This window comes from Pseudonaja textilis, chromosome 16 (genome assembly GCF_049901715.1).
Source record: "Pseudonaja textilis isolate UNSWEBS1 chromosome 16, rPseTex1.2, whole genome shotgun sequence".
Classification (NCBI taxonomy): domain Eukaryota; kingdom Metazoa; phylum Chordata; class Lepidosauria; order Squamata; family Elapidae; genus Pseudonaja; species Pseudonaja textilis.
The window spans coordinates 3,120,327-3,147,502 of record NC_142005.1 but is presented as its reverse complement, the minus strand read 5'-3'; the positions used below and the strand labels follow the sequence as shown (position 1 = coordinate 3,147,502).

At 50.4% G+C, this 27,176-nt stretch overlaps 1 protein-coding gene across 1 annotated transcript in view; it reads left to right on the top strand.

Moving 5' to 3' along the window:
• The window catches only part of ATG2A (autophagy related 2A), a 61,370-nt gene that overhangs the window by 21,100 nt on the left and 13,094 nt on the right, over positions 1 to 27,176 (top strand). The window contains exons 13-32 of the mRNA XM_087913823.1: positions 1,562 to 1,663; positions 2,574 to 2,741; positions 3,426 to 3,663; positions 5,770 to 5,872; positions 6,517 to 6,679; positions 6,820 to 6,962; positions 8,179 to 8,339; positions 9,155 to 9,312; positions 10,567 to 10,717; positions 11,744 to 11,937; positions 13,445 to 13,525; positions 13,756 to 13,862; positions 14,420 to 14,512; positions 16,186 to 16,256; positions 17,830 to 17,906; positions 18,683 to 18,853; positions 20,640 to 20,757; positions 21,544 to 21,752; positions 23,103 to 23,332; positions 25,582 to 25,717. Of these exons, the coding sequence (XP_087769949.1) occupies positions 1,562 to 1,663; positions 2,574 to 2,741; positions 3,426 to 3,663; positions 5,770 to 5,872; positions 6,517 to 6,679; positions 6,820 to 6,962; positions 8,179 to 8,339; positions 9,155 to 9,312; positions 10,567 to 10,717; positions 11,744 to 11,937; positions 13,445 to 13,525; positions 13,756 to 13,862; positions 14,420 to 14,512; positions 16,186 to 16,256; positions 17,830 to 17,906; positions 18,683 to 18,853; positions 20,640 to 20,757; positions 21,544 to 21,752; positions 23,103 to 23,332; positions 25,582 to 25,717 (2,874 nt within the window). The remainder of the gene's footprint in view (positions 1 to 1,561; positions 1,664 to 2,573; positions 2,742 to 3,425; positions 3,664 to 5,769; positions 5,873 to 6,516; positions 6,680 to 6,819; positions 6,963 to 8,178; positions 8,340 to 9,154; positions 9,313 to 10,566; positions 10,718 to 11,743; positions 11,938 to 13,444; positions 13,526 to 13,755; positions 13,863 to 14,419; positions 14,513 to 16,185; positions 16,257 to 17,829; positions 17,907 to 18,682; positions 18,854 to 20,639; positions 20,758 to 21,543; positions 21,753 to 23,102; positions 23,333 to 25,581; positions 25,718 to 27,176) is intronic.

Genomic DNA, 27,176 nt, shown 5'->3' with positions numbered 1-27,176 from the left:
TTCTCGCGGTACCGTCGACATGAGGTAAGGCGAAGAGGGGGTGGAGTTGCCCCACACGGCCCCACACCGGCTTACCTCAGGGCCCATGCAGCCAGGGCCCTCCACACCCCGACAACGGTCATGTGGCTGCAGCACCAGTGCATTGTTCGCCCTCCTGCTCCTTGCGGCCGTGAGCAAGCAGAAGAAGAGGGCTGGGGGCCACGCAGGGTCTGGGTACCAGAATGGTCAAACAAATGGCAACTTCAAATCTCAACAAATAAATGCTCTGTCTTACATATTGGCAGAAAAAAAATCAGAAAATAAAATTCAGGCTGAATAGTCAAGACCTTGTTGAGGATCCAAACTCTGTCAAGGACCTTGGAATACTCATCTCAAATGACCTAAGTGCTAGAGCCCACTGTAACTACATAGCCAAAAAGGCATTAAGAGTTGTTAACCTAATCCTACGTAGCTTTTTCTCTGGTAATATCACACTACTAACTAGAGCATACAATACATTTGCTAGACCAATACTCGAATACAGCTCATCAGTCTGGAACCCACATTACATATCTGATATTAACACAGTTGAGAAAGTCCAGAAATATTTCACAAGAAGAGTTCTCCACTCCTCTACTCGTTGCAGAAGACCTTATGCCACCAGACTCGAAATTCTAGACCTAGAAAACCTAGAACTACGCTGCCTCCGGTCCGATCTAAGTATAGTATATAAAATCATACCTTGCAATGTCCTACCAGTCAATGAATACTTCAGCTTCAGCCATAACAACACAAGAGCAAACAATAGATACAAACTCAAGGTTAACCGCACCAAACTTGATTGCAGGAAATACGACTTCAGCAATAACAGAGTGATCAATGTCTGGAATACCCTACCTGACTCTGTGGTTTCTTCCCCAAACCCCCAAAACTCTAACCTTAGACTGTCTACTATTGACCTCACCCCTTTCCTAAGAGGTCTGTAGGGGGTGTGCAGAAGCGCACCAAAATGTGTCTACCGTCCCTGTCCTATTGTGTCTTCTATTTTTATTTTTTATTTTTCTTATATGTATCCATGTGTTCATAACTATGTTTTTACTTATTCCTATTATCTTGTAAGCAATTGACCAACCAAATAAAATAAATAAATCATGTCACCCCTAGTTCTTCTTTTCATCAAACTAGACATACCCAGTTCCTGCAACTGTTCTTCACATGTTTTATCCTCCAGTCCCCTCGTCATCTTTGTTGCTCTTCTCTGCACTCTTTCTAGAGTCTCAACCTCTTTTTTACATCGTGGGGACCAAAACTGAGTGCAATATTCAAAGTGCACTATAAATCAGTGTTAACGCTTCACGTCATCTTGATTCCCTATATCCTTCTCGGACTGGGTGACCTTGGGCTCTGGATCTGTCTCCAGATGGCACCTTCCAGAGTTTCCCTCCCGATACATCCTCGCATTCCGATGACTTCCCTCCTTCCTCCTGTTCTTGCTGTCTGATTGCGAGGAAGCTGCGTAGCAAGTCAGCCACGACAACAGCGCAGGACAAAAGCTGATTATGTCTTTCTCGTTCCCTTCTAGCTGCTGGTCTTTCCCACCCCGGGACCCGTCCCCTACAGCCAGGCGCCTCAGCCCTGCGCACGGATCCGGTCCAAGCACTTGGAGAAGCTGCCGTCCTCCAAGGTTTGCCAGCCGGGCGAATTGTGGAGGGGCGGGTGGGCCTTGCTGGGCATGTCTGAAGCAGAACTCCTCCATCCCTGGAGGGGCTGCTCTGTTCTAGCTTCTTCGGTCCTGACTGGATGGTGGGAAAAGGAAGGAAGCTGGTCCTTTGCATCCTTTTTAGAGAGTCAGTGAGGTTACTTGGTCCCCGAGAACACAGATAAACCCCCAGGTGGCCTCAACGGCCCTCCTAAAAAGAAGGCAAATGACTAGCTATCTGCAAGGAGAAGAAGCGTCTCAGATGAGAAGCGAAACGTCTTCGAAGAAAAACCAAAAAGTCCAGTTGCCCCTTGAAAAAAAAACACCTGGGGGGTTCTTTTAAGGCCCAAGTTTGCACCTGCTTTTGTTTCGAAGAGCCTTGGCAAAGGCACACTTCCACAGAAGAAGAGAATGTGGTGGGTTTGTCCAAGCACACACACACACACACGCACACACGCCCTGCCCAGTTCACCAAAGGCAAAGTCTGCAAGCAGAGAAGGCTGGGATGACCCAAAGGGGCCTGGCACAAAGACAACCCAGCCCGATAATCAGCAGGAGTCCCTTCATTAGCTCCAACTTATTAGCCCCCAAGGTCCTGGTTACCTCCTGGCTGGAGAAAAACCCTCCCAGGAAGTCCCTCCCTGTCAGCTGTTCGTCTTCCTCCTCGTATTCGGACTCCGACAGGGGCGCGACGAAGGCAGTGTGTGAAGAATAAGCCACCCTCGAGCTGAGTGGCCTGGCCTGACCCTCCAATTCGCCCGTCCCTTGGACATTCAGACCCGCCCTTCTTAACTTGCTTGGCTGGGGAATTCTGGGGGTTGGAAGCCCGCCCATCTTCCAAGTCCCCAAGGTTGAGAGGTCTGCTCCGGGCTGACCTTTGGTGCCATCCTTGCAGAGTGGCCTGGCCAAAGGGGCCTCGTCCAAGCTGACGGTGGACTTGGCGGTCGAGCTGGCTGAGTTCCTCTCGGAAGTGGACCTGGGCACCCTGGATCGCCTCTGCTCCCTCTTGCAGCCCACCGTGGTGCCGTCCCGGCCGGGGGGCTACCCTCCCGAAGAACCCATGGTAAGGCGGAGGGGAGGTCGCTGGCTGGCCAGCTCCAGAGGGCGGCTCCTCCTTCGGAGTTGGATTGATACTTTACTGACAAAGAAAAAGAGGGCGACCAGTATAGATCTGTTCCAGACTGTTTAGCTCTCGTCAGGTAGCCGTAGCCTTCTGGGATTCCGCCTTGGGCTACTTGCATGTTAGGTGGGTGTGTTAACCTCTTGGCCACAGGCTCCCCTTCCTTTCCTGGCTAGACCAGCGGGAAGGTGAAGGGATTTTCAGGTGAGACCGGTCTTATCAGGGCAACCTGGTCTACCCAAAGTTTGAATAGTAACAATTACTACTATTTCACCTTTTCCTCCTCTTCCTCCTCCTCCTCTTCTTCCTTCCTCTTCTTCTCCTCCTCTTCTTCCTCTTTTTTTCTTCCTCTTCTCCTTCTCTTCTTTCTCTTCCTCTTCTCTTCCTTCTCCTCCTCTCCTCCTCCTCCTCTGTCTCTTTTGCGACGAGCAAAATTCAACACAAAAATAGTTTTGTCGCGAAAGCGGCCGCCTGCGAGGGCTCCTGGATTGGGGCTGAAAGGAGAAAGCGGAAGCCGTATGCTCCGTCCCACATTTGGGTTGCCCTGATAGGCCGGCCTCACCGGGCAGACGCCTTTCTCTCCTTCTGAGGTTGCCTTCTCCTTCTCTTCCCCTTGCTGGGTGCCAGCCAGGTTTCCCCCCGGCTGCCCGATGGCAGGCCAACGTGCAGCTGGTCGCCCCCAGAGCGTCCCTGCTCCTCCAGTTCCCCATCCCAGACCTCCGCCCCTGGACGGAGAGGCGCGCCTGGGCTGAGAAGGCGGTGCGCAGGGAGCACTTGCGGCTGGACCTGGCCGGCGTCGAGGTGCGCACGGATTTGGAGCCGACGGGGCCCACCAGGTTAGAAGTCACCCTGACCGACTTGCACGGTGAGTGAAGAGGTGCTTCCCCAATGTCCCTCTTCCCCAGGAAGAACAGTGGTGGGGTTCAGTTTTTTTTTTTTTTACTACCGGTTCTGTGGGCGTGGTGTGCCTTGGTGGGCGTGGCTTAGTGGGCGTGGCATGGGAAGGTTCCTGCAAAATCCCCCTTCCCTCCCCACCCCACTGACCTGCTTTCCAGCTCCGTTCTCCTGTGCGGGGCAACCAAAGGAGAGCCAGCCGGTCAGCTGGGACTCAATGGGAGGCGGAGAATAGAAGATGGGGTTGGCGGGGCAAGTCAGAGGTGGGATTGGTCGGTTCTTTGAACCAGTCAAAATACCCGCTGCCGGTTCTCCAGAACTGGTCAGAACCAGCTGAACACCACCTCTGCTTCCTTCCCCCTTCCTTCCTCTCTCCTTTCTCTTTATGTTCCCCTCTTCCATCCCTTTTTGTTCCTCTCTTGCTTCCAGTGGTGGAATTCAATTTTTTTTACTACTGGTCCTGTGAGCATGGCAGGGAAGGATATACTGCAAAATCCCCCTTCCCTCCCCACCCCACTGACCTGCTTTCCAGCTCCGTTCTCCCGTGCAGGGCAACCAAAGGAGAGCCAGCCGATCAGCTGGGACCCAATGGGAGGGTTGGGAATAGAAGGTGGGCACAGGGCCAGTCAGAGGCAGGATTGGCCGGTTCTCCGAACGACTCCAAATTTCCACGACCGGTTCCACAGAAGTGGTCAGAACTGGCTGAAGGCCACCCACTGTGGAAGAAGTCCACAAGGGACGGTTAGTACAGCTGCCAGGACATCTAGGACTACAAGGCCCATACAGGTAGTCCTCGACTTACAACCATTTGTTAAGTGACGGTTCAAAATTAACAGCTTTGACAAAAGTCCAAAGGCCTAGTAATCAAAAACTTTTTCAAGTGTGCGGAAGTGGATAGGATGACTATAGAATTAAAAGGAAAAGAAGATTCTGAATTCTATGCAATATGAGAAAAATGGCATAACTGGATAGAGGAAAGAAATAAAATAAAATGTATTATATAGTTGTAAAAAGTATAGAAATAGAACGTATAGATCAGTGGTGGCTAAACTTTTGGGCTCCTGTGCCAATAATGGCGTGTGCGCTTGCCTGCTCGTGCTCGCGTGCCATCACCCAAAGGGTAATGCGCGCGGTGCCCCCATGCCTCCTGCGCATGCGCACGCAACCTGTGCTGCATGCTTCCGCACGTGCGACCCGTGTGATGTGCTTCTGTGCATGCGTGCACAACCCCCCCACACATGCCGCATGCTTCTGTGCACGCATGAGTGTCTCCTGTGCACCTCTGTGCTCCTGCAAATGCATGCCAGATCCCTGACAATCAGCTGATGGGTGGGCAGCGCATGCATGCGCAGTCGACCTTCTCTGGCCGAGTGCTCGCATGCCGGCAGTCATGGCTCTGCGTGTCACTTCGGCACACATGCCATAGGTTCGCCACCACGGGTATATAATATTGATATGGAAAGTAGTTGTATAAAAATGTATCACAGTGCTGTTTATGACTGATTGAGATACGTAAAAAAGAAAAATCAATAAAAACAATTTTTTTAAAAAGAAAAAAGTAACCTACTTTCACTTTTAATTATGATTCAAAGTGATTATTTTTCATTACGTAGGACCGTTTCAGCATCCCCCACGGTCGCACCATCAAAATTCAGCTGCTTGGCAACTGGCTCATATTTATGACGGTTGCACTGTCCCAAACTCACTTAAGGACTTTCAAAAATATGACAAAATCGAAGGGAAAGCTAGATTCACTTAACAACCGTATTGCTAACTTAACAACTGCAGTGGTTCACTAACCAACCATAGCGAGATAGCTGGTAAAATGGGGTAAAACTCACTTCACAACTGTCTTGCTTAACCACGGAAATTTGGTGCTCAATTTTTGTCGTAAATTGAGGACTACCTATGTTGCTCGAGTCTATAGGCACGGAATTAGTCGACTAATGTTCAGTGCTAAATTGGCGCTAAATAAAAGCCAACAGAGTCCAAGTGGAGCATTTGTGAGAACGTATTGATTCTAGGCTGATGACTTGCGTAACTCCGCCCCGGCTGTGCCTGTTCTTCTCCTACACAGGCATTTATGAAGATGGTGAGATGCTGTCGGTCCCTTGTTTTCGGGTAGGCAAAGCCCCGGATTTACTGGCCAGAGGCATCGGGAAGAAGTACCTCCTTCCTAAGTAAGTGTAAGGACCAGCCTCTCCCCTCTTCAAAAATAAGTATAGACTCTTGAAAACTTTGTATTTCAAAAGGAATCTTTTTATTGAAGAGAGGTAAAAACAAGTCAAAATTCAAAGCAGGATCTGAGGTCCCTCAGGTTGTACAACTAGGATATAGGAAATTAGAAACCCCTCCCAACAGTCCGATGTGGATTCCACCAATCTGCAGGTGTGAAGAGGTTATTACACCAGCGCCCCTGAGAAAGCAGATAAGGAAATTTTCTTGGGGAGATCTTCCGGCATTGCAGTCCACCTGGCCCCTTCCTCCCCTTGTATCTCCCCAAGAGGTGAGAAATTTCCAGGCGTCTGGGGCGCCAGGCAACGGCTATAAATCAAGTAAAAGGTTATGCAAAAGACCAGGCAAGAAAGAGATAGCTAGAATATAGAGAGAGGAAAAGAAATGTATCAGATCCAATGCTCCCCTTTCTTCCATCGGAGAAATGGCAGATACACGGATCCTGACAGTTCAGTTTCTCACGAGCAGAGACGAGAGATTTCCTGCTACAAAGAGAACGGGGCTTCCTGTAGCCCCACAGCTGAAACTCCAAAACGGGAAGGGGTGGCGGTGGTAGGAGTCCAGCTCTCTCCTCTCCTGTCCTTGGCAGGCTCATCTTGACCTTCTGCCCAATACCCACCGATGCCCCTTGGGATTTGGTGCTGGCGGCCGCCGAAGAGGTGGAGCTGTCGACGGTCGAAAGCCCCTGTGAGCTGAAGCAGCCGGAGCCGTCGCCCTTCTCCTCCAAACGGACGATGTACGAGACGGAGGAGGTGAGAGATTTTCTGGCTGTTGGAGGATCTGAACTATGATTCTCACCCGGGGGGCGGGGGGGGGAGAGTGAGGGAACGGGGTCAGCCCTAAGCTGCATACTTATTCGATGGCTACCATCCTCTCCCTCTCCCTCTGCAAGATGGTCATCCCCGGGGACCCCGAGGAGATGGCGGAGTTCCAGAACGAGACGTTGGCCGCCTCCCGCTACACCCTGGAGTTGACCTTCCCCACCGTTCACATCTTCTTGCCGAGCAAGAAGTTCTACGAGAGCATCTACAACAGGTCAGCAGGCTCGGGGGACACCGGAGGGCTATGGAGCAGGGGTCGCCAACCTTTGGGGTCCCAGCGCCCGCCAAATCCCGAGGACCACTAATATGACTTTTTTTGAAAAGCTAATATATTTAATATAAAAATATATATATATATATTAAATATAAATTTTATACACACACACACACACACACACACACACACACACACACACACACACTTTATATTTAATATAAAGATTATACACACACACACACACACTTACTTAATTATAACAAAAGTGTAAATGCTTAATGATAACGCAATAAGACGTTCCGGGCTGGAAACCTCCCGCCACCGGCCCCTTCCAAAGAGGCGGAAGAGCCTTCCCGATGCCAGGTGGCGGATTGAGGGAGCTCCGATCTGCAGCCCAGGAAAAGCTGGTGAGGGGGAGGGGGCTCTTCCAGCCCCACCTGGAGACAGGCAAGGAAAGGTGTCCCTGGGGGCGCTTCGCTTCCTTTAGTACTTCGCTCCCAAACCCAGCCACAGCCAGTGAGTATTTGGGGTTCGGGGGGGGGCGGGGGGGAGAGAGAGAGCATCTCTGGCAGTACCAGGGGAGGAAAGGAGGTGAAACGAAACTCACTCTTTCACCGGGACCTACAAAACACCCACCTGCCACGTTCCAGGAGGCCTTAAAATCCACCCAATGCTCCCACTTGCCGTTCCTGCGCCTCCCGGCTCAGGTCCCTGAGATGCACACTCCCACGCACAGCGACGGTGGCAACAGCAGTCATCCCCTCCCCCAGCGCCCGCCGTCAGCGCTCCCCATTAGTTCTCTAGCTTTGAATTGCTCTCTCCTTCCTCCCCCCCCAACCCCCCACCCCCACGTGCCCACCTGCAGGCAGGAAAGGGAGACGGAGCCATGCGCAGCTCTCGGCTCTTCCAGCCGTTGCTGCCTCTCCCAACGTTGAAGCCTCGGAAAGGCAGGCAAAGTTATGGCCCCCACACCACGAAAGCCGCCGGTCCACCTCATCTCGATAGGCAGACTCACTCCTCCCCCCCCCCCCGGAGATGAGTCCCACACCAAGTGTGAATAAAGTCCCTGTTTTTTTCAATACTGTTGCAACTCCAAAAGGAACCGAACGAATGTTCGTAAGTCGAGGACTGACTCTGTCATTTTCCCCCGCAGGCAAGTGGAGCCTTTGGAACCTTCTCATTTGCTGCTGTCTCTTCTTTTCACCCCTCCCAGGATCAATAATGACCTCCTGATGTGGGAGCCCCTCGGCCCCCTCCCGAGCCCCACGGACCCTCCAGGAGGGGCCAGGTCTGCATCCCCCTTTGCCCCCGATGGGCCCTCGCCCGCCCACTGGCCGGAGAGCTTCCAGATGTGCAAGTCGGCCTTTAAATTGGGTGAGAAGCCATGTTTGGGGCAGGGGGAGGAGGAGAGCTTTTGGGGGGGGGGCTTGCACCCCCCTTGCTGTCTGATTGGCTGTGGCCTGGAGGGTTGGCCATCCTTGGATAGAAGAAGGGCGGGGAGCGATGGCCCCTTTTATCAGGAATTCTGGGCGTTAAAATTCACACACAGGTAATAAAAGAGGCCATTGTTCCCCATCCCGGGATTTGATTTGATTTATTTTATTATTTTATTTTATTTATATTTTTATTTTATTTATATAGCCACCTACTTGCTCACAGAGATTCTAGGCAGCTTACAGATAATACAAACACAAAGTAGAAGAAATAAAAAGAATACAATCATCGCACAAATGCACACGAACACACGCCAGACATTTAATGGGCTCTGTCCCACTCTGGGTGCCCCAGGCCCCCTGGCAGAATCGCACCTCCGGGGCCTTCCGAACAAGGGTCAGATTGGGGGGGTGGCTGGTCTCATTTCTGGGGGGCTGATGTTCCAGCAGGAGGCAGCCACCACGGAGGAGGCCCTTCTTCTGGGTCCCGCCAGATGTAGCTCCTTAAGGAACGGAACCCACAACCTTCCTTGCCTTCCCGCTCTAGTGGGTCAGGTGGCTGTGACCAGCAAGAGACGGTCCCCCAGATCACCTGGTCCCAAGCCATGAAGGCCTTTCAATGGGACAACCAGCCCCTTGAGTTGCACCCGGAAGCAAATCGACAGCCATTGTAGGAGTGGTGACACCTGTGCACACTCCGGTCGGCAGACAACCAGGCGGGATAGAAAAAGGGTCCTTCTCCGTTGCTCTTTGCAGATTCGGACTCGGACGATGATGACTCCCACTTCTACTCGGCGGACAAGACGGGCACACAGCAAAAAAGAGGGGAGCTGAGGAACCCCTTTTCCCTCAGCTGCATCTCTGTCGTGCTCCGGGTGGGCCAGGGACGCATTACAGCGCTCTGCAACGCCAAAGTGAGAAGCGACACTATCTGCATCCATTGTTGTGGTGTGGGGGACCATTTGCAAAGAGTCGGGCCAGCTTCCCCCGAAAGAGCCTCTCTGCTCTGGCCCAGTTCCCCAAACGTGACTAACCCTTTGAAGTGAACTCAGGGATTCCTTTAATTAGGAGAGCTGGCAGCCCCTCACCGCAGGCCAACAAGTCCGTCCAGCCAAAGATGAATAGTTGCCACATCTAGTCATCTCCGCCCCCTGCCTTTTATCCCCAGAGCTTGGGTGGGGCTTCGCTAGCAGCGGTGGCTCTTCCGTCCCGAGGACCGTCTCATAGATTTCCACTGCTCTCCTCTCCTCTGCCTTCTGTGCATCTGCATGTCAGGCACTGGGCCCAGCTGTTCCTCCTCTTCCTCATCAGCCACCTCCAGACCTGGGGGCTGTGGACTCTCCATCTGAGGGTTGACGGACAGCCCAGGCTCCGCCTCCGTCTCTCTCTCTCTCTCTCTGAGCTCCATTCCCTCTTCCCCCTCGGAGCTCCCAGGTTGCCCTGATGTTGACCCTGATTCCCACGCTGCCTCCTCTGATTCAACTGCTGGGGGGGCGGGGGGTGGCCAATAGGCCACAATACTCTCTTTCCCACCATCCTGCTTCATTTTTGCACGCACATGTGCATGGAGAGCCTCCCTGTCTGGTCTTCGTTGTTTTTCTTCCTCGGTCTTGCGCACTGTTCTGAGGCCATTCATATCAGCACTCCACGCTTGTGTGTTAGATGGACAGCTGTATGCACTGTCGAAATGAAATACATTTAGTCCTTGACTTGCGACCCCAGTCGAGCCCAAAATTTCTCTGACTAAGTGGCATTTGTTCAATGAGCTTTGCCCCATTTTACGACCTTCCTTGACACGACTGTTAAGTGAATCACTGCAGTGTTAATAAGATGGTTGTTAAGGTGAAACGGACTTCCTCGCTGGCTTGTCAGAGGGTCATAAAAGGGGATCTCATGACCTCAGGACCCTGCAACGGTCATAAGTGTGAACCAGTGTCCAAGCAGCTGAGCTTTGATCAATGACCATGGGGATGCTCTAACAGTTGTTAAAGGTGAAAAACGGTCACATCACTTTTTTTCATTGCCGTTGTTGTAACTTCAAATGGTCACTCAATGAGCCGTTGTAAGTCAAGGACTACCCGTAAGATGTGTTTGCAGCTTAGATAGTCTCGGCCCTTCCTGCTTCTCAACTGCCTTCACTCACTCGGTTCTTCCCTTCGTCTCTGCAGGGTGAAGGAGGCAAGAAGCTGGAAACGGCTCATGGGGAACTCGTCTTGGATGTGGAGAACGGGAGCCTCTTCAGTGTCTCGCACTACAAAGGCCGCGAGGACATTGGCTACTTCTGCATCGAGGCTGAGAAGGTGGCACTTTATCACAAAGGTCAGGGTCCAGCCTAGTGCCTGTGTGTCAGGATTCCAGCAATCGCTCTAATTAAATCATGATTCTCGAGCCAAACTTCAAAAAACTTCAAAGGATTCATTAGAGGCGACATACTGGCCCTGCCCTGGATGAAGCCAACTCTGGCATACCGAATTTACAGTCCAATATGACCCTGTTTCCCCCCTTCTCCCCTGGGTGTCTCATAAACCAGATTCTCCAACTGAGCACCTTCACGGGCTGGGTGTCATCATTCACATTCTCCAGTTAAATATATTTGGGGGCAAAAACTCTGGTATGTTAGTTACAATCTTTTAAAGATAAGAATTGGAATGTATTTTGGCTTCCCTCCCTTTTTATGGCAACTACTAAAACAGGCATAGGTATGTTTTATGAGTTTATATTCGGCTCCTCTCACTTCCTGTGTGTGTGTTCAGTTGAATTCAGTTGAATTGTCCTGTAGAACAGGGGTCCCCAACTTGGGCCCAGTGCGTGTATGCTCAGGGCTGCTCAAAGAGCAGCTGCGGCAGCACGGGCGACTCAGGAATAAGGCTGCAAGGTAATGGCCCCTCCCTTAAGAGATAAAAGCCAGCTGAGAAACCAGAGTTCTTTGCAGAAGGCAAAGTTGTTTGATACCTGAGCCTGGTGGACATTAGAATATCTGAGTTGGTATTTGGAGATTCTTGGATTTATTGTTTAGGAACTTTATCTGTTGTTCTTGGCAGCCTTGCAAAAACTTGGCCAGGCTCTTCCTTGTCGGAGCTAATTAGTGGGAAGCAGCCTTTGATCGGTGAAGAAACGGGATTCGTAAATGAAACAGTAAAAGGTTTTGTCTTGTGTTCACTCTCGTGGAACCGGGTTTGGGTCAGAGCAATAAATCTAAGCGCTGTTGCCATCGTTGCCTTTTCTTCTTCTAACTTTTGGAGTAGGAGAGACAGAAAATGGGATTGGAAAGGAACAAAGTCTGCAGCAGTCTATCTTAATCCGTGGTGCTTTCTCTCTCCTTCTCACTCCCCCCCCCCCAAACAGCTGTCGTGGAGGACTATCTTACAGCGGAGCACCTGGAGATTCCCAACTTCCTGCCCCCCGACGGGCTGCACCCCACCATCTATGCCTCCCAAGAGGGCCCCATTAGCTGGCCTCTGGGGCCCAAGAAGGACAGCCCCTTCAAGATGTTGTCCGTGGCCATTCAGATCAACCTGGATCTGGAGAAGAACATAAAGGTGCCATTCTGACGTAATGACAAGCTGCTTTGACTCACAAGGAAAACAAACCCCTTTTCAAAACAGGGCAGAAACAGTCTTTTATTCACCTGGATAAAACAAACGCCAAACGTAATTAGTCCCAACAAACCTAGTTGTGGCCAAGGAATCCAAATTGCTTGCTGTATACTAGAACAGTGGTTGCCAACCAGTGGGCCGGAAGCCAGTGGTGGTCCGCAGGAAAACTTTAGTGGTCTGCAGAGAAATGTCCCCCCCAAAGAAATGAATCCAGGCTGCGCGGGAACACAAGGCTTGTGTCGCTTGCATTGCAAACAACACAAGGTAGTGAGGGGAGTGGGGGGAAGGGTGGAGGGGGGGAACTTGCCCCATGCACCCCACGCGCCTGGCCTGGCCACTGGGCTGCTTCTTTCCGCTTCTTTCTTCTTCTGCTTTTGGCTGCACGCAAGGAAAGCAGCAAAGGTCTTTCTTTCTCTCCCCCAAATTCCGCCAGAAATGAGGCTGTGCTGGTGCGACAAGTCTCACAAAGACTCATTTCTGGGGGAGTTTGGGGGAAAGAACGAAAGACTTCTGCTGCTTCTGCTGCTTTCCTTGCATGTAGCCAAAAGTCTTCCCCGAGAACGGAGCTGGAGACGGCATCCTGTGATCCCAAATAAAGAACGATTGATCAGTAGGAAAACGGGGTGGGGAATTTTCCTGCAGACTTTTTTTTGGATTTTCCCAGGGTCTCCGGTCTGTGGGGTTTAAAATGATGAGTTCGATGGTCCCTGAAGTCCAAAAGGTTGGCGACCTCTGGACGAATGGTTGCCTGACGCCACTGGCCACTCCCAAACCCCTCCTCTTTATTTCCCAGCCCGTGAGGGACTATCGTCTGCCTCTTCTTGCTTTCCTTTGTGTTCTGACCCAGCTCCCCAAATGCGACCAGCCCTCAGAAGTGAACGCAAAAGATTCCTTTATTAGGAGCACCAGCAGCCTCCGCAAAAGAGTTTCTCTCTCACTGCAAGCTAACAAGTCTGTCCAGAAAGCAGATAAATAGTTGTCCGCCACATCGATTCCTGTCCACCCGCTGCCTCGTATCCCCAAAGCTAGGGTGGGACTTGGCTAGCGGCTCTTCCGTCCCAAGAACCGGCCTGTAGATTTCCACTGCTCTCCTCTCCTCTGCCTTCTGCGCATGTCAGGCACTGGACCCGGCTGTTCCTCCTCTTCCTCATCCTCCACCTCCAGACCTGGGGGCTGTGGACTCTCCCTCTAAGGATGACGGACGGCCCAGGCTCCACCTCTCTCTCTCTCTCTCTCTGCCAGCTCCATTCCCTCTTCCCCCTCGGAGCTCCCAGGTTGCCCAAGTGCTGATCCTGATTCCCACTCTGCCTCCTCCTCCTCCTCCTCCTCTGGTTCATCTGACGGACAGGCCACAATAGCGTGTCTCCCTTGGAGCCCCGAGCAAAGGAGAGCCGAACGGCCTAGGAGAAAACCTACGGCCGGTGACCCCCATTTTCCTTCTGGGTTGCAGGAATTCCTGGTGACGCTGCGCCTCGAGGGTGCCACCATACGGCACCGCATGGCACTGGCCCACCAGAGCTGGTACACGCAGGTGAGACTGGATCCCCCCAGAGAAGTTTGGCTGCTTTCTGGTTAGAGGGGGCATGGGGGTAGGTGGGGGGACGAGCTAGGGGCGCCTGAGCAGCACCTGGGAGCAGCCCCTTTCTCTATCCTCTCTTAGACCGGGCTAAGCTTAACTCCCAGGCGCTGGAGAGCCGGCGGGCCAGGGCAGGGCTCCAGGGCTCTGGGTTCAAGTCTCATGGCCACATCTCCTTCTGCCAGTTGATCGACTTCCTGGACGTTCTGGACGACCCCATCCTGGGCTTCGTGCCCCCCGCCATCATCACAGTTTTGCACACCCACCTCTTCAACTGTGCCGTGGATTACAGGTAACGGTGTTGGAAATCAGAGGAGGAGGAGGAGGAGGTCTGGATTTGGGGGTTGCTTGAGCCGGCCATCAGCTGTTTCGGTCAGCCCTGCCTCGGGAAAGAGGCTGGAGCTGTCCGGCTGGGTTCCCACAACATGCTAAACCGAGGTTAACACCAAGAGCAGAGATTCAACCTGGAAATAAGGAGAAATTTCCTGACAGTGAGAGTGTGGGAGGTCCATCCCTGGAGGCTTTTGAGAAGAGACTGAGCTACCATCTGTCAGAAATGGTGGAGGCTCCCCTGCTTGGGGGTGGGGGGGGAAGGGGTTGGACTAGATGACCTACAAGGTCCCTTCCAACTCCTGTTATCCCTAGTTGGGTTTCGTTCCAGCCTCCTTCCGCCAGCTGCTGGAGTTTTGGGGTGACTTGCACCCAAGAGGGGGCTGCTGTGCTGTGACTTCCCCCTCTCCACCATGAGAGCTGGCTGGGGAATTCTGGGAGTTGAAGTCCATACCTCTTAAAGTGCTCAAAGTTGGGACGCATTGCCCCAGAGGCTGACCGCCCCCTTCTCCTTCACAGGCCTCTCTACTTGCCCCTCCGGGTGCTCATCACCGCTGAGACCTTCACCCTCTCCAGTAACATCATTGTGGACACCTCGGTCTTCCTCCTTCGGTGAGTGGTGGGGCTGAGCCCGCCAAATCTCTTGGGGGGTGGGGGGTGGAACAGAAGGGGCCTTGGCGAAAAAGGGGGGGATTTGGAGCAAGAGTGCAAGGAGCCCCCTGCCCATCCCCGCCTCTTTTGCTGTTCTGATCTGGGCGTCACCAAAACCACAAAGCAGACTCCTCGTCCCAACAAAAAAACCCTTTTATTAGGCTATAATGTGAATTCCTATCGTTCACATCCAGCAGAGTCCCAGCAAACGGTCTTTCAAGAGTGAATTACGACCACAGACCTTATCAGGCTTGGAGAGTTGCCAGACCGATAGCTTCTAAGCGCAACGCTGTACTAGAAAATACTTGGCAAGGAGCCTCTGAACAAATCTTCACACTAATTAAACGAACTAATTGTCTCCTGCAAACACCCCTCCCCTTTCGCTCCTCTTTATTTCCAATGGAAGGGGCCATTCATCGTCCACCTTTGCTTTTACTCCCAAGTCGACCCACGTTCCTCAACTGCTCCCTTCTCCTGGCAGCTCTGTGCATGCGCACCCTGGGAACAGGCTCCAGCTGTTCTTCTTCCCCACTGATCTCAGCTGATAACTGTCGGACGGCCCTGGCCCCATCTCTGCCTCAGATGCAGAGCCCTCATCAGAGCCTTCCCCGGACTCCAGGACTGGCCCAGGTTCCTCCCCAACCTCCTCACTGTCCGAGTCTGCCACCAGCTCCGCTGGCTGCTGGCAGGCCACAACATTTGTGGAGAAATTCAAAAAACTGGCATGCATGCCAGGAAAGGCCTGTCGGATCTAGGATGGGTGTGCCTGTTTGTACCTCTTGGCACACTGCACCTGTTGGATTCTGCATGTATTTCCTTTCCCCCAAGAACTTGAGGGAAAGGAATCTTTTTCCCCCTCACTGGATTCTCAACAATCTCACCCTGCAAGAAGAGATGGGCGGCGAACAAATTTTACAGCTAAATAAAAATGCACAGGTGCTCGGTGTTGTGGCCCGCCGTTGGCTGACAGAGCTGGCAGCAGACTCGGACAGTAGTGAGGAGGTTGGGGAGGAACATGGGCCAGTCCTGGAGTCTGGGGAAGGCTCTGATGAGGGCTCTGTGTCGGAGGCAGAGATGGGGCCAGGGCCGTCCGACAGTTATCAGCTGCCTTCAGAGTCAGAGATCAGTGGGGCAGAAGAACAGCTGGAGCCTGTTCCCACTGTGCGCATGCACAGAGCTGCCAGGAGAAGGGAACAGCTGAGGAACAAGGGTCGACTCAGGAGTAAAGGTACAGGTGGAAGGTGAATGGCTCCTCCCATAGGGATTAAAAGAGGGGCAACAGGGGAGGGGACTTTTGCAGGAAACAACTTGCTCGCTTGCTTGTTTGTTCCAGCCTCGTGAAGATTTGTCTGTGTAACCCGCCCCTTCCCTGTCAGCACTGAGTGTGGAAATATTTACCGGGCAGCTTTCCAAGATAGATAAGGTCTGAGCTCATTATTATACTTTTGCAAGTCCGTTTGCCAAGCCGTTGGCTGAATGTGAATGCACTAAATTCACATTCATTTAATAAAAGAGGATTTGCCGGGACTTCGAGTTGGCTTGGTGCTTTTTGGGGGGAAAGCCTTGGACGGAGCTCTCGATTTACAACAGTTCCAGAGCGGCTCCTAACCAGCCCTGCTTGTTCTCCCCGCTAGGTTCATTTTGGATAACTCCACGCTGTTCCTCTCCAACAAATGTGAAGAAGAGACGGGTGACCTGAACAAAGGTACCCCCTCCCCAGTCATCTCCCCCTGCCCCACGTCTGGGATGGGGATTTTCTTGGGCCAATGGCATGGCTTTTGTCTTAAAACAGGGGACATTGTACACTCTATAATTAAAACAGATTATAAAGCCTTAGTAAGGCCACACCTGGAATACTGCATCCAGTTTGTGTCACCACACTATAAAAAAGAGGTTGAGACTCTGGAAAGAGTGCAGAGAAGAGCAACCAGGATGATGAGGGGACTGGAGGCTCAAACATACGATGAAAGGTTGCAGGAACTGGGCCTGGCTAGTCTAGGAAAGAGAAGGACCAGGGGAGACAGGAGAGCAACCTTCCAGTATTTCAGGGGCTGCCCCAGAGAGGAGGAGGAAGGGGTCAAGCTGTTTTCCAAGGCACCTGAAGGCCAGACAAGGAATAATGGATGGAAACTGAACAAGGAGAGATTCAACCTGGAAATGAGGAGGAATTTCCTGACAGGAAGAACAATCCACCCCTGGAACAGAAGTTGCCTTCAGAAGTTGTGGGAGCTTCATCACTGGAGGCTTTCAAGAAGAGATTGGACTGCCATCTATCAGAAATGGTGTAGGATCTCTCGCTTGGGCGGGGGGTTGGACTAGATGACCTACAAGGTCCCTTTCCAACTCTGTAATCTGTTAGAGATGGCTCAGCTCAGACGACTGCATTTTTGATATTATTTTTACTCTTGGTAGCCTTTTTATTAGTCCCCAAAGTCATAACGTTACAATTTTTCCAGCAAAAAAATAAATAAATGCCTTTTTTTGCAGACAAGGGATTTGCATAAGTTCTACAGCAGGGGCTTAACTTTTAATATTGGTGGATTTCAACTCTCATGAATCCCCAGGCGGCCAGGGAATTCTGGGAGTTGAAGTCCACCAATCTTAACAGCTGCCAAGGTTAGACACTCCGATCCACAAAGTTTGCTTTAAAACCACTGCAAAACAGGTTACAATTATGTGATGATCTTTCATCGACCGCCATAATTTAACGACCATAATTCTGGGCTTGCTTACAGTCATAAACCGAGGATTGCCTGCAAACTGGAAGTTCTAGGACAGTGATAGCTAACCTTTTTGGGCTCCTGTGCCAAAAAATTGTGTGCACGTTCACGCTTGCATGCCAGCACCCAGAAGGCAATGCGCCCCCCGGTGAGCTGCGTCTCACAGCTGATTTTTGGCTGGTTTGACGCCTTTTTTTGGCCTCCCAGAGAATTGAGGAAGGCTTCTGCAGGCTTTGCAGGCCGAAACCTAGGCCCGTTCCATCACTTCCGGTATTTTCGGAAAAACAGGAAATGATGAAACGGGGCTAGTTTTCGGCCTGCAAAGCCTGGAGAAGCCTTCCTCAAGCCTCTGGGAGGCTGAAAAAGGCCTCAAACCAGCCCAAAATCAACTGTGAGGTGCACCCACGCCCAGTGAGGTAAGTTTGCCTGCAGCTCGCCTGCCGGCACAAATGGCTTTACGTGCCACAGGTTCGCCATCGTGGTTCTAGGACTTGCACATCTTCCTCTGTCATGTTTCTTACTTAACAAGTTCCAGTTTCGTTTTTCCTCTCGTCCTAGATTATGTTTGCGTGGTGGAAGTGGATCTCTTGGAACTGGTTATCACTACGTGGAAAGGAGCCACGACCGGCAAATTGGTGCGTTCCCAGGGGCTGTGTCTACAACGCGGGGCCCTTGCTTGACTCCCGCCTCCCCGATATTTTTCTCTCTTCGATTCGTTAATTTTTTTTAAAAAAAGGAAAACTCAGCAGATAGCCAGGCAAAGCCCTTGGCTGCATTGTTATATAAGCCCAGCTTATGGACCCGAGGATAGAACAGGAAGTCATGGGTGGAAGCTTGTTACAGAACGATCCGACCAAGAATAAAGGAGGAATTTCCCGAAAGTGAGAACAGTTATTCAGAGGAACAATTTCTCCCCTGAGGTTGTGGATGCTCCCATCCCTGGAGGCTTTTAAAAATAGGTTAGAAAACCGTTTGACCAGGATGGTATAAAGTCTCCTGCCTTGAGCAGGGGGTTGAAGACCTCCAAGGCCCCTATAGGTTTTATATATTAATGTTTATTTAAAAGTGCATTTCACAGCCAGCTTGCTTCAGAATGGGTGGACTTCAACTCCCAGAATCCCCCAGCCAGGATGCTTTAAGAGGGGTGGACTGCATTTCCCAGAATCCCCCAGCCAGCATGCTTTAAGAGGGGTGGACTTCAACTCCCAGAATTCCCCAGCCAGCATGCTTTAAGGTGCCTGGAATTCTGGGAATTGAAGTCCACATTAGTTTCTAAGGTTGAGCAACACTGTCTTAAGTGTCTGATGGAAATCTGGAGGTCCCTGCTGTAAATGTGACTTGCCTTGTGTTTGTCTTTGTCTCTCTCTCCCTCTCCCCCTCCCTCCCTCCCCCTCCCCTCCCCCTGGGGCAGACCCGGCCCCTCTTCGAGCTCCGCTGCTCCAACAACGTGGTGCACATCCACACCTGCGCTGACTCTTGTGCTGCCCTCGCCAACCTCATCCAGTACGTGGTCAACAAAGGGGACCAGCACCCGCCCCGTCGGCACGACAGTCCCACTGAGATTGCGGGACAGAAGGTGCAGGTGAGTCCAACCTTGTGGGTAGGAGGGGGAGGGAGACTCTGGCCAGGTTAAACCAAGGAGGGTGGATGTGCCCTTCCCTCTCTCGGTGGAAGAGGGAGTTCTCGACCTACGGCTGCAATTAGGGCCAGAATTTTTGCTGCTAAGCAGGATGGCTGAGTTAGCCAAGCCCGATTTTGCAATCTTTTTTTTTTTTTTAACCACGGTTGTTAAAGAAATCACAGTGAATAGTGAATAGTGCCAGTCCTTTAAGCGAATTTGGCTTCTTTCGTTGATCTTGGATGGGAAGGTTGCAAATGGTGATGTGATGTGATGACCCAAAGGGGCGTGACACAAAAATAACAAAGTCACAAAAGTAGAATAAATTCCCTTTAATGCCTCCAACTTGGCCCACAATGTCCAGTTATCCTCGGCTGGATAATAAACTCTTCCAAAACAGTCTACGAAGGGCAGAAATGCGGAACCCAAAGTAAAGATAATTAGAAATTAAAAAACCAACACAAACCACACTGAAGTAATTAATACGACAGGCCAGGAAGATAAATTGCAGACTTTCAAAGGATAATGCAGCACCCACAGTTGGGAGGACGCCAAAACCCAGATACGCCTCGACCAAGAAAATGCACACTTTGCTTCCAGCAACTTTGCCATGCGCAGTTTGCCCTTTTAAACAGTATTCTCGGCTGCAGCCCATGAAGGGGATCAGGGCCTTCTTCTCTCCCGCAAGCCAGGTTGTTCCCTTCTCCGTTCCTCCTTCCCTGCCCTAAGATGAAGAGGGGGTGGCCCTGGGTCTTCCTCCGAATGCCCAGCCGGACTGTGCCCTTCCCCCGCTTCCTCCACAGCCACCGGAGCCAAACTCCCATTCCCAGTCAGCTGCTCAACCTCCCCCTCAGAATCAGACTCCAACAAGGGCATGACAGGTGATCTGGGTCATCTGGGATCCTGCAGAAACAATGCTGGTTGCCAAGCGCCTGGATTTTAATGACATAACCATGTGGATGCTGCAACGGTCATAAATGTGAGACAGGTTCCTTCAGTGCCGTTATAATTTCAAATGGTCACTAAATGAATAGATGTAAGTCAAGAACGACCTATACAGGTATCTATGGGGATTTTCAATCATCCAGGTCAGGGTTGTCCCAAAGGTGCTTTTTTCAAGAGGCAACTGGACTTTTTGGTTTTTCTTTGAAGAGGTTTCGCTTCTCATCCAAGAAGCTTCTTCAGCTCTGATTGGATGATGGGGAAGGGAAGGATTGATGCTCCTTGCAGATCAGCTGGTCACTTGCATCCTTTGAGAGTCATTGAGGTGGCCTCAGTGACCCCCCGGTATAGTCTGGCGTGCGTAATTCAGAGTCCCCTGTGCCCCTGTTTCCCCCCTCCCCCGCGGGTGTATCATAAATCAGACTTTCCAGTGAGGCACGTTCAGGTGTCCTAAATCGGCCAGAATACCCAGTCGCCCAGCTACCGTCTTTTGAAGGTAAGGGTGGAATGTACTTCTGGTTTTACTGGCGCACCGCTCCTTCAGAGTCCACACACACACACTCCCCTTGTTTATGGCAACTTGAAAACAGGCATAGGAATGTTTTACGAGTTGACGTCCGCCACATTTATATACCCAGCGTCTGATGGCATTTCCAACATTTTGGGACGTCTGTGCTAAACTTGCCGGTGGCAGACGCCGCCTATGAAACATTTTGTATGGGTTTTCCTTATAAGTCGTTGCCATTGTCAACGTATAATTTCTATCCCAGCGTACGCGCTTTAAGTGTGGCCTCTTGTGCTCTGCTAGTTGTCCGAAAGCCCGGCTTCTCTGCCTACCTGTCCCCCAGCTGAGACGGCGGCCATCAATCAGCGGGACCTGACGGATGCCCTCATGGATACCGAGCGTGGATACCAGGAAATGACCGGTGAGAGTGGGCAGGAACAGGGAGGAGGTGTTGACTTCTAGCTTGACTTTGGATGACACTTCGCAACACCGGTGGCATTTCCACCTGTGGTGGGTTGAACAATTCGAATATTGAATAACAGAGTTGGAAGGGACCCTGGAGGTCTTCTAGTCCAACCCCCGCCCAAGCAGGAGACCCTACACCACCCCCCCCCCCCCCCCCCCCCCCCCCCCCCCCCCCCCCCCCCCCCCCCCCCCCCCCCCCCCCCCCCCCCCCCCCCCCCCCCCCCCCCCCCCCCCCCCCCCCCCCCCCCCCCCCCCCCTCCCCCCCCCTTTTGACAGATGGCAGCCCAGTCTCTTCTTGGAAGCCTCCAGGGATGATGAAGCTCCCACGACTTCCGAAGGCAACTTCTGTTCCACTGGTTGACAGTTCTCACTGTCAGAAAATTTCTCCCTATTGTATTTTATTCCAATTTCATTTTAAATTGTATTTTATTCCAATTCCATTTCAAATAGACTTTCTCAAATTTCAGTAATCGTTTGTTTCCAGAACCATGCACTTTGAGATGGCCCAGGGGCTAATCACTCAATAAAATGAAATAAAATTAAGGATAGAATGAATGAACTGGAAGGGACCTTGGAGGTCTTCTAGTCCAGCCCTCTGGAGTTTGCAAGGTTGCAAAAAGAAGTTTTGCAAGTTTTGACTTTTCCAGCCTGTTCTGGGGATTTGAGGGGGTGCCTCCTGTGCAAGGGAGTGCAACTTGTGTGAACGCAGCTACTCAACCCTCTTTCCAATGCTCTTTCCCAGGGGATTGTGGGATGAGGCGGCAGCCTTCGCCGGTCTCGGTGTATCTCTTCCCTGGTGAGAATGGAACAGCAGGCCAAGGAAAGCCCCCCCCACCCGCCGGGACCCCAGTGGGCGAGGGTCTCGATTTCAGCCCTTCGGAGGACAGCGAAGGGGAGAGCGAAGCCACAGATGGGTTCTGCATTTTGGATGCTCCGGGAACAGGCATTCCGGTAAGGATTCGGCCGCCATTGGAGTCTCCTTCGAGGGTTGCAGCGGGAATCTTCTGAGGAAAGTTACTGCAGAGTCAGCACAACAAAGGATAGGATAGGATAGGATAGGATAGGATAGGATAGGATAGGATAGGATAGGATAGGATAGGATAGGATAGAATGAACAGAATAGAATGCAGAACAGAATAGAATGAACAGAATGCAATGGAATAGAGAACAGTAGAGTAGAGTAGAGTAGAATAGAATAGAATAGAATAGAATAGAATAGAATAGAATAGAATAGAATAGAATAATAAAGAGAAGAGAAGAGTGGAAAGAATAGAATAGAAAATAGAATAAGAATAGAATAGAATAGAATAGAATAGAATAGAATAGAATAGAATAGAATAGAATAGAATAGAATAGAATAGAATAGAATAGAACAGAACAGAATAGAATGCAATATAGAATAGAATAGAAATAGAATAGAAATAGAATAGAATGCAATGCAATAGAGAACAGAATAGAGTAGAGAATAGAGTAGAGTAGAATAGAATAGAAATAGGAATAGGAATAGAATAGAAATAGAAATAGAATAGAGAATAGAATGCACTCTTACCAAGTAGTTTGACAGTGTTGTGGAAATTAGGTGTTTAGCAGAGGGATGGCAGTGGGGGAAAAACTCTCCTTGTGCCTAGTTGTTCTGGTGCGCAAAGCCCTCGAGCACCTTCCCGAGGGGAGCAGTTGGAACGGTTTACGTCTCGGGTGCGAGGGGTCTGTAGGGCGGTTCTTCCTGCCTCGAAGTCAGGACGTTCAGGCAGTCCCAGGAGCTGCTGATCTCGTTCCAGAGATGAATTATCGAATTTGTCCTTTGCTATTTTAATAACTGTCTGGTTTGGCACAGGAACCAAATGGGACAAGTACTGCATTCTCTCTTCTCTTCTCTTCTCTTCTCTTCTCTTCCTTCTCTATTCTATTCTGTATTTTATTCTATTCTGTATTCTGTTCTGTTCTGTTCTGTTCTATTCCATTCCATTCCATTCCATTCCATTCTATTCTATTCTATTCTATTTTCTATTCTATTCTGTATTCTATTCTGTATTCTATCCATTTCCTTCCCCCCCCTCCCCCTTCCCTTCCGTTCTTATTATTCCGGGGAGGTGCAGGGGCCAGGTTTTTCCTCCCTTTGGCTTTTCAGCAGTCCCATTCATCTAAAAGCTGATTTTGCCACCACCACCCCAGGCCCAGTTGACCAGATTCGTTGTTGCGTTGCCACTATTTCTCCAGCTCCATTTAAAAAATGAGGGGGGGGCAGCTTTTCACGCCCCCCCCCCGGACCCTCTTGGGAAATCCTGCCTTCTGTCTCTGCAGCCTCGGGACGGGGAGCCGGTGGTAACCAAGCTCTTGGACGGCCCCGTCCACATCCGGGAGGGCCACTTCTCCCGGCCCCTGGGCAGCACGGATTTACTGAGGGCCCCCTCGCACTTTCCCGTGCCCGAGAGCCGAGTCGTGATGCGGGAAATTTCGGTGGTCTGGCATCTCTACGGGGGCAGAGATTTTGGGCCGGGGCGCTCTCCCCCAGGACACCTGCCTTCCCCCAGGTAATCCCCTCCTCCCGGCACCTGCGCTCCGAGCTAAGTTTGCTTCCCTGTTTTGAAGACGCATCGTTGGAGGGAAAGGTCTTCTTTAAAAGAAAGAATATTAATATACCGTACGAGCCGGACGCCTCTGCTTCGCTAGGAAGCTATGTGGTCGGGCTTAGGAAAATAAAAGGGGGGGGGGGGGGGAATTCTGCCTCTGCCTACCAGCATCCATTGGTATTCATCTGGCTAGCCCCCTGTCGGTGCGTGAGAGAGTTGAGGGCTGTTTGGAAATTGAAGCAGTATTTGCTGTGTGAGCAAGAAGGAGACAGCAAGGAGCCTGGGCGTGGCTTAGCTCAACTGTTCTGGACAAAAGGTGCTTGGGGCTGCTGTGAAACTGAAACTGAAACTCCTCCGCTTGTGTTTTGCATTTCTTTTCAGCTGGGAGGGGGGAGTAGAACTCATTAGCATCAGAGCCTAATAAATAATAATAATAATAATAATAATAATAATAATAATAATAATAATAACAATAATAATATAGGCAATACCAATGCTCTGATGGTCATTTCAGAGAATCCTTTCTTAGTGAGCATCTGGAGCCAAGAGGAACCCACGTGCTGAATTTCAAGTTTGTAGGCTTTACGGTTCTAGAGATTTTGTGATGATGCGTGAGTGGCATTTCACTTTTATATAGATAGATTTTTTTCAGAGTATCAGACGCACTTTTTCCACCCCCAAAAGTGGTGGAAATGTCTGTACGATCCTCTGTAGGGATCACTTCATTTTGCAAACACAATTCTCGCTGCCATTAACACATGGAAAATTAAATATGTATTCCTTTTATTATACTGTTCTGGTAGTATACCCAACAGGAATATTTCTGGTTTCAAATCTATGTATTGTTTTATCCTTTTTTTCTAACCATGTATGTATTTTAGTCCAGTATTTTTTGCCTTTGGGCATGTCCACCACATATGATAATACAACCCTGGCATCTGATTACACTTCCGAAAAGGCCTCCTTTCTACGTGGATTGGTGGTTCTCAACTACAGGTAGTTCTCGACTTATGACGGTTCATTGAGCGACCGTTCTGAAGGGCACTGAAAAAAGTGACTTAGGACCGGTTTTTCATGCTTACGACCATGGCAGAATCCCCAGGGTCACCTGATCAGAATTGGGATGCTTGGCAACTGACTCGTATTTCTGATGGTCACGGTGTCTCTGGGTCACGGAATCCCCTTTTGCGACTTTTTGACCAGCACAGTCAATGGCGGAAAACCAACTGCAGTGATTCATTTAGCAACTGTGGCAAATCGAGTCGTAACATAGGGTGAAACTTGCTTACCCAATGTTTCCCTTAGCAACAGAAATTTTGGGTTCCATTGTGGTCATAAGTCAAGGACTACGTGTATAAGTTCGGTGGACTTCAACTCCCAGAATTCCACAGTCAGCCAAAGATGGAGAATTCTGGCTGTTTGTCAGAGTTGTTTCCAGAACAACTACTATTGTGAAACAACCCAGGAGCAAAACACAGCACACAGGGGCTTTGTCTTTTAACAGTGGTTTATATACAAGACAGCTATATACATACATAGACATGGTCGGTAAATACCTGGCATGCAATCAGTCTTCTTTACTCTGCATGGAGAACTCCAATGGAGATAAAACATGAGAAGTACGTCCTCTCATGGCCTCCTATATATAGACAGCTTCTTAAAAGGGGAATAACCCTGTGGGACCCATCCTCAGCCTTAAAGTGGCAATTCCACTCCTGACTCATCCTCATTGCATCAGCCTTTTACAGCAGTGTTACAGCAGCTGGTCAGCTATTCAATCTCAATACCTTAACAGAGTTGAAGTCTACCAATCTTATAGCTGCCTACTTTGAAAACGCTGATGGAGGTGGAATTCCCTAATAGCAAGAGCCCTTAGACTTATATAGCACTTAGACTTATACAGTGCTTTACAGCCCTCTCTAAGCGGTTTATGGGGGGGTCAGCCTGTTGCCCGCAACAATTTGGCTCCTCATTTTACCCACCTCAGAAGGAGGGAAGGCTGAGTCAACCTGGAGCCTGGTGGGATTTGAATTGCCAAATTGCAGGCAGCTGCCTGCAGCAGAAGTCGCTTGCAGCACTGCCCTCTAACCACTGCGCCACAGAGGCTCCATCTACTGCTGGCAAGAGATTGGCCAGATCTTTTTTTTTGGCGGGTGGGTGGGAATATTAATACCTACTGATATCTGATCACCACATCTTTCAAATTCCAGGACAAAATCAAGCTTTCCCAGCACCCGCTCCTCCCCCTCTCGGTCTTCGGTGCCCAGCCGACCCCAGAGCTCCTGGCGGGCGCAAGGAGGCCCCGGCCGTATCCACGACCTGCTGATGGAAATCCAGCTTACTAAGGTGAGATGGGGAGGGGCTGCTCAGCATGGGCGGGGGGCGGTCTGGTTCCCAAGCAGCCTTGCTTTGGGGTCAGTTTGGAGGCAGCCAGAAGAGACCGGTGGGAGCCCCCTGGGTATCAGTGGGGAAGAAGGAAAGGAAGAGAAGGAGAGGAGAGGAGAGAGAGAGAGGAGAAGAGAAGAGAGAGAGAAAAAAGAAGAAAAGAGACAGAAAGAAGAAAGAGAATAGAAGAGAGAAGAAAAGAGAGAGAGAAAAAGAAGAGAATATATAAGAGAAGAGCAAAGAGAAGAAGAGAGAGAGAGAGGAGAGAAAGAAAAGCAAGAGAGGAAAAGACAGAAAGAAGAGAGCATAGAAAAAAGAGAAGAAAAGAAAGCAAGGAAAAGGAGAGGAGAGAGGAAAGTGATGAGAAGAAAGAGAAGAAAAGCAAGAGGAAAGATGAAAAGAAAGACCAAAAGGAGAGAATAGAAAAAAAGGGAAGAAAAAAGGAAGCGAAAGGAGCAAGAAGAAAAAGAAAATATAAAAGAGAGGAGAGAGAAAGGTGAGAAGAAGAGAAAGAAAGAAGAGAGAAGAGAAAAAAGGAGATAGAAAAGACTAAGAAAGGAGAGAGAGAAGAGAAGAGCAAATCCCTGGAAGCAGATATCCAGAGGGGCAACAGGGCAACATTAGACCACAGTGGCAAACAAGTGCAGACAGTCCTCAACTTACAACATTATATTCATTTAGTGACCCTTCGAAGTTATAAAGGCGCTGAAAAAAGTCATCTGTGACTGTCCCTGCCCTTACAATCCCCACGGCCCCACAATCGTGGTTGGCTGTAGTCATGTGATGACCCGCTTAACAGTCGATCTGCTTCATAATGAATTTCCTAGCCCTTTTTGTGGTCCTAAGTCGAGGACAGGTTGCCAAGGTCCTGAATTTTTATCACAGGACCGGGAGGAGGCAGTTCAGAATATAGCAGCGTAAATTCAGCGCCAGAAAAGTGAACATGGATGCCCGTTTAACTTCTTCATAAACACATAAAGTAATTTTTACAATACCAGTTGTAGATTTCTCCAGCCTGGAGCAAACTACAACAGAAGCAGACATGCTACAGGCTCAGAGCAGAGCTCAGGAGCTCAGAAACAGACCTCAGTTTCCCTTTAGTTCAGCAGGCAAGCAAGACACACAGCAGAGGAGAGAAGCCGTTTCGTCTTCAATGGGCAGAGCTCAATAGAGCTCAACGTAGCTTCAGAGCTGCAGAGCTTAATATAGAGCCACGCCTAGGCTACTTCTAGTTTCAGTTTCCAAACAGTCCTCATTGGCTGACAGCTACTACGCTCTATTCCAGCTCATGAATGTATTCTGAAAGAGGCTGCCTTCTCACAGGCCATGGGGAAGCCAGATTTACTTAACAACCTTGTGACTTAATTGGAACCACTGTAACAATTCGCTTCACAACCGTGGCCAAGAAAAGCCATAAAAT